Source organism: Limulus polyphemus, unplaced genomic scaffold (genome assembly GCF_000517525.1).
Source record: "Limulus polyphemus unplaced genomic scaffold, Limulus_polyphemus-2.1.2 Scaffold4624, whole genome shotgun sequence".
Taxonomy (NCBI): Eukaryota; Metazoa; Arthropoda; class Merostomata; order Xiphosura; family Limulidae; genus Limulus; species Limulus polyphemus.
Window position 1 is genome coordinate 13,947 of NW_013670234.1, and position 7,185 is coordinate 21,131.

General features: G+C 32.3%; 1 protein-coding gene across 1 annotated transcript in view; it reads right to left on the reverse strand.

Moving 5' to 3' along the window:
• Positions 1–5,464, reverse strand: part of LOC106471434 — a 10,965-nt gene extending 5,501 nt beyond the window's left edge. The window contains exons 1-4 of the mRNA XM_022400049.1: positions 5,408–5,464; positions 3,824–3,923; positions 2,858–2,952; positions 1,243–1,353 (exon numbers count right to left, since the gene is read on the reverse strand). Coding sequence (XP_022255757.1) covers positions 1,243–1,353; positions 2,858–2,952; positions 3,824–3,923; positions 5,408–5,433 — 332 coding nt within the window. The 5' untranslated portion in view covers positions 5,434–5,464. The remainder of the gene's footprint in view (positions 1–1,242; positions 1,354–2,857; positions 2,953–3,823; positions 3,924–5,407) is intronic.
• Positions 5,465–7,185: the final 1,721 nt, after the last annotated feature.

The following is a 7,185-nucleotide window of genomic DNA, read 5'->3' on the forward strand; positions in this document are numbered from 1 at the left end:
GTCTGTAAAGAAAGTTTAGAATTTGTCATTATTGTCTATAGAAAAAGTTTAGGGTTTGTCATTATTGTTTGTAGATAAAGTTTAGAGTTTGCCATTATTGTCTGCAAAGAAAGTTTAGGGTTTGTCATTATTGTCTGTAGAGAAAGTTTATGGTTTGTCATTATTGTCTGTAGAGAAAGTTTAGGGTTTGTCATTATTGTCTGTAAAGAAAGTTTAGGGTTTACCATTATTGTCTGCAAAGAAAGTTTAGGGTTTACCATTATTGTCTGCAAAGAAAGTTTAGGGTTTGTCATTATTGTCTGTAGAGAAAGTTTATGGTTTGTCATTATTGTCTGTAGAGAAAGTTTAGGGTTTGTCATTATTGTCTGTAAAGAAAGTTTAGGGTTTGTCGTTATTGTCTGTAAAGAAAGTTTGGGGTTTGTCATTATTGTCTGTAAAGAAATATATGGTTTGTCATTACTATCTATAGAGAAAGTTTATGGTTTGTTATTATTGTCTTTAGTTAAAATTTATTGTTTATTATTATTGCCTCTGTAAGGGATTTATAAAAAATTACGAAAACTAATTCTTTACAATTAAACTTCATTCCAAAACAGCTTCTAGCAAGAACAAAAAAATCATAATTATGTTAAAATCAAACGTGAATCAGTACTTCAAGACTCACTGAGAGTGTAAAGGTTAATGGTTAAATAATAGTAACTGCTAGAAATATCTGTAACCTTCTTCAGGTTTATAGTCTGGACAAAGAAAGCCAAGTTTATTACAGCTCCATTGTTTCAGTGCACATACAAACCACTTGGTTCCTTTGCTCTACTATTCCAGTCAACATACAAACCAGTTGATGTTTAGCTGTAGTGTTCCAGTCCACATAACAATCAGTTGGTAACTTTGCTCCACTGTTCTGGTGACTAGAAGCAGGCATACACTAGAATCTCTATGAAAGTGGCAGCATCAGAAGGAATCAGTCAGCTAAGTTTTATGTACGTAAACATGTAAGTTGTGAAGAGTCAAGTTTGAGTATTTCCTTTCTTGCACAGGAAAAAAGAGTAAGAGGATAAGAACATCAAAACAAAATAATAGTGTGTTGTACAAGAGGAAACTAAATACTCAGTGGCAGAACTTTAATTAATCTGTCGAAGAAGTGAGAAGAATGTTTTCACAGGATGTATTTAACACATAAAAATATCAACAGTAAAGACTAGTTTATTTCAGTATACTCTCACCAAAGCTTCTCATTCTTACCTTCCTTCTCCATATCCAGTGGTTCGTTCATTGAAAATCAACTCGATTTGCCTTTGTTTACTCTCCAACTTTTCCAACAACCTCTGTCTCCTCTCAACTTCTCGTTGTGTACTGAATCAAAGGTCAAGGATTTGTGTTATAATAAACATTCAACAATTATAGTAACAGATCGTAAGTTAGTGAACATCAGTAATTACAAGTAAACTTGCCTAAATAATGTGATTAAAAATTCTAAATTTTCAAAATAAAAGATTAAAGAAATACAATTAGGTAGAAAAAATTGTTATTGTGTTTCCACACCTGGGTCAAATTAAATTACATTTTTCATTAACTTTTACTAAACAAAATGGACAGATTGAAGAATAAAATTATACACATATCAAATCTTTATGAACATTTTAAAATTCTGGTTTTGTCTTCTCCATTTATAGTTCACATATCCTCTAATCTTAACCCCAGTTACTGAATTTAAACAACTTCAAAAGTTTGAAACTTCATCAATATATTTTACAGACTGGTTTATCTAGACCCTACATGTTCTACACCGAACATAAACAAACAGATCTTAATTAATGTAGTTTATACAGTAGTTTATCTAGACCCAATGTGCTGTACACCGAACCCAAACTAACAGATCTCACTTAATATATTTTACAGACTGGTTTATCTAGACCCTATGTGTTCTTCACTGAGCCTAAACAAACAGATCTTAATTAATGTATTTTATAGACTGGTTTATCTAGACCCTATGTGCTGTACATTGAGCCTGAACAAACAGATCTTTATTAATGTAGTTTGTAAACTGGTTTATCTAGACTCCATGTGTTCTTCACTGAGCCTAAACAAACAGATCTTAATTAATATATTTTATAGACTAGTTTATCAAGATCCTATGTGCTGTACATCGAGCCTGAACAAACAGATCTTAATAATGTATTTTATAGACTGGTTTATCTAGATCCTATGTGTTGTACATTGAGCCTGAACAAACAGATCTTAATTAATGTATCTTATAGATGATTTATCTAGACCCTATGTAACAAGACACTGCACTTTTCTTACTATGACTCAGAAATGACTTCTTGCAGGTCTCTTTATGGATGGTCCTAAGTTGATCTATATACCTTTGTTTTCTATTGTTATTACGTAAAAGTAATATCCATATTTTGGAAATTCTGAATCCATGGTTCAAACACATCTTTATGATCTGACTATATGAATATTTTGCATTGGAAAAGGCCGTTATACTCTCCTCGAAAGCAATTAATTTTTGATGGCACCACACTACCTACGAAACTCCAAACAATATCAAATTGTAGCTCTGATACACGTTATTCCACCACAGCTTTATATTGGCTGTTTTAGTCACATGACTTGCTGATTTGCATATTCAAAATCACTTTAATATAACTACTCCATCCACTATAGTTGTGAAAGTTTTCTTGTATTTGCTCTTCCTTACAATGTGTTGTTGCATAACCAGTTGTTTCTAAATTATTAGTTCATAAACATATTTGAAAGAAAATATTCTGTTATTTTTGCTGACTTTTATGATATTTGTACAATACTAACAGTTTATATGAATAATACAATACAATGCAATGAACAAGGATACATGAAGTATGATGACGATGATTTCTTTAGATCTTCTTTCAAGGTGTTCAAGTCTCTATTAAACTGTTGTATTGAATGCCTGGCTTGTGCATTCAGCTGGTAAAGAGAAATAACAAACTTTACAGCTTCCTACTCTTTATAATACTAGTGAAGAGTGACAATAACCTAAATCTGTTAATCAAACTAAAACATAGAGCCTTTCAGTTACTTCATAATCATTTCATGTAAACAACTTAATATGAAGAAAAATTACACAACCTCTTTCTTGTTTATGCAGTTTGATACTCTCATCTTTAGAATAATGTTCTTTCAAATATATTAATAATTATTTAAAGACTATTTATTTGAAGATTTACACTAAACCACTTTAACAAATCTCTTTATTTACAATTTTTTAAATTAGTTTTGGTGCATTTTTATCTTGGGTTTTCATCATTTTTCTTTGCAATTACCACAGTTTATTTCTATATTTATAGCTATTTTAAGCCTCTTTTCATGAGTGCATTTAAAGTTAATGAAAACTAAAAAAAAGGCAAAGGCTCAAGTTTAGTTGGTACAGTTATCTGTCAGCATGATACAAAGGTCATATGTTTCTACTTTCTGTTGTACTTCTACAGCAAACTGTGATTACAATAAACTATCATCTCTCTGTTATGCAACAACAGTTGGAAAACAAATAAGCCTAATATTGAGAATTTTGGGTTATCGTTGTTTGTTTTCTCTGTTTAATTTCAACTGAGAAAAACCTGTACATCAAGTCTCATTAAATGAATAATTTCAAGTTCATATGAATAGAATCTAAAACTAAGTAAAAAAAGAGCTTGATAAAATCAAAATTATTTCTAAAAATTTATACATATAAATATAATAAACTAGTATAAAAAAGTACTTTCAAAAATCTTCACAAGTGCTCCTCAAAACTGATATCTAGTTTAGTAACGTGTCCTACATACAAGCAGAATATTACCTGAGCATATCCTGATGTATTTCGCTGTAACTGATTACGTTTTGTAATCTTCTCCATAATTTCTCGAGCTCCGTCTTCACATGCATCGCAAGCTTTTAACCTGATAGTTGAGAAGAAAATTGTTAATCATTCAGTTAAAATAAAAACTATATAAGTTTCTGTTTCAAATACATTAATTTCTTTCCATCTTAAAAATCTTTTTATTCAAAACATTTGTGCCATTAGTTTGTTAGTGAGGTTTCTATATACTTTTGGGAATTGTTTTATACCAGTAAGTGTTTTTTCATAAAAACCACTAAAAATCCAAGAATGTTGATAAACATTTTGATTACACATCCATAAATTTCTTTCATCAAAATCAGTTCCCTGTTTTATTTATGCTATTTTTCTGCCTTTCTTCTAATTGAAAACTGTTGTATCCTTTTCTTAAGAGGGTGGATTACCTTTTTTAGATATACATTTCTTTGCATAATGTGTCAATTAAGTCTTATTCTCAAGCATTCAACTTGTATTTAAACATCATCTAATATCTTTCCAACTCAGGAACTACATGCTGTACAGGAAATCTTCTAGGCTTTGCTAATACAAGTCCTATCTGTTCCTACAGCAATCTTATTTGACATCTTTGTGAAAAAGTAGCATCACATCTCACAACATGTGGCAAGTATATAAAACATATACTTACTTATTAGAATAACATCTATACAAAACATATTATGTTCTTCTCTATTTATAACATATCAAAAATCTTTATTTGTACCAAAAGATGGACATTGAGTTAGTTTTTTGTTTTGTTTTTCAAAATAAGTCTACTAGATAATATAAATCTAACCCATTGTTTGCAAACACCAAAACTGTCATGCCAAAACTTGTGTAACAAACTGACTAGTGAGTAAGGATGTACTTAAGTTTATGCTAATAGTAACATGATAATAAGTTGCGAAACTACGATTTATAAGCATAATGAAGTTATATATGTTTTTGGGGGTACATACCTAAAGACAGACCAATGTTCTTTCGAAACATGTAGTATGTTTCCCCAAAAATTAATCACTTCATTATGCTTGTAAATCGTTGTTTGCCAAATTATTACCAAACAAACTGACTAACGAAATTTTTTAATAGATACTATTGGATTGTGTGAAGTCAATTATCACTAGTGCATATCAGTCAGTTACGTAAGTTACGGTGCTCAGCAAGCAATCCTGGCGTCAAGGTTTGCGAATTGCAGTGTGTGAAAAGTACTTTAATTTTCAAAACTGTTAATAATTCGGGAATTTTATAGAATCGTAATAACAATTACATTACAAATACAATTTACAGTAACTATAGTGAAAACCCCAGAACCAGTTATGAGAAAATCTAAACTGTTTCAACTTAAAACTAAACATTAAATTCAAATTGAACAGCACCATCGTTAATAATATAAAAAAAATTAAACCCAACGAGCCCTTATCAATATTCTTCAGGATACATCAATGTAAAAACAGACACCTTTGAATAATTACATACAAAGTAACGTTTGGTACAAAATAAGAAATTATATTATTTTTACAAACGTTCAAATACTGATCTTAGTCTTACCAAGTGTCTCCTCTACTCGTCGCCATGATTGTTTATCATATGACAATTAGCGCCGTTTTGTATTACAAATTATACAAAAAGTACATAAAAATATCAAAATAGTTAGAAAACACCGAAGATGAAAAATCGAAATTATGAGAAATTTTTCTAAGGTAAGTAAGGTAACCTAATTCGTTCGATATTAATTGAAGGATATCGAAACTGACATAGGATAAGGAGCCTTATTTCGTACCTATTTCAACTTAGTATTATTAATAGGAACTTCTGAGTGAAAATAATTAGTGCTTATGACAATATGTGAAATATAGACTCGTACCAGTTATGGTGTATTTGGAGAATGTCCATAAGCTGGCTAGCTTGTTTGAATTGTACATACTGTACCGAGTGGTCATTACAGCCACTGCAGCCAGTTTCATCTGGGAACCCGTCTCGCCTCTTCCTTCCTAAGATTTGGTTGCTCTTTAAAGAATTCCAGCTTTAGAAAGGTTTCCATGAGTTTTTGAATGTTATGCGCTTGTCAGAAGGAAGAACACAACTGACATTGTTGCTGGGTTGTGACAACATAATACCGCCTCTGACGAGACATCTGATTGGCAGACACTTTTCTTCTTCTCTAGCTCCATCTCCTCCTTAGGTAGTATCATTAGGGGCAGTGTAGAGAGCTGCTGGGATTGGCTGAAGACTCTGCTACTGCAGGGTCGAGTCCACGGGAGTTGTTTGAACCCTGGATGTCTTGGAGGTACTCCCTTCTACAGTAAATGGTAAAAAAGATTCACATAATTCCACAAAATAGGCCATTGGCTAGACAGGTAGAAAGACTGACCATGGGTAGAACCTGTCATTAAATACCGAAAGTACAAGTTCAAATGCAAGGCCAACGGTTCAGTAAAGTGCTTAGGTCAAGAGGGAAGTAACACATTCTTATGACTACAAATTATAATGCCAGGAATTAATCAAATGACAATTCTACATGCTCCATGCACCCTATTTCACCAGTAAAACATGTATCCCTAGAACCTGATAACTTCCTGATACTCCATCTTCATTAGGTCTCCAATTGGTGGCCATATTGCGTCCTGTTGTTCTTGACATTTAACTAATATACACAGCTTACTCTCTGGCCTAGCCTCATTCTTCTTACTGCTGTTACGACAGCGGAAGTAATGTGACTCTGGTAACACATGATGAGTATCTAGAAGATTCACGAAGAAGCGAGTGCAATCTAGATGTGCGCTTTTATAGTACATAAGCCGGCAAATAAAGTGACGGCAAGAATAGTTGCATATAGAGAGATTGAAGATATAGACACGGATAATCGAGTCAAGCAGGCGGTAGGCACCTAAAGTATCGTTGTGAATTGTAGCGTGTGTTGAAGTTAAAGTGACTGTGGAAATTAAGTGTATTGCAAAGTTGAATTGAGAAAGAATAAACTAGTTTTATTTAAGAAAGGACTTGTATCGCAGAAGTTTCTTGGAAAGAATTTCTACAGAAAATTAACAAACGAACACAGACGTAACACTACTAATAATCACAGCTTACTCTCTGGCCTAGCCTCATTCTTCCTACTACTAATAAACACAGCTTACTCTCTGGCCTAGCCTGATTCTTCTTACTACTAATAAACACAGCTTACTCTTTTGCCTAGTCTCATTCTTCGTACTATTAATAAACACAGTTTACTCTCTAGCCTAACCTAATTCTTCGTACTGTTACGTCTCTGGTCGTTAGTTAATTTTCCGTAAAAATTCATTCCGAAGAAACTTTAGCGATACATGTCC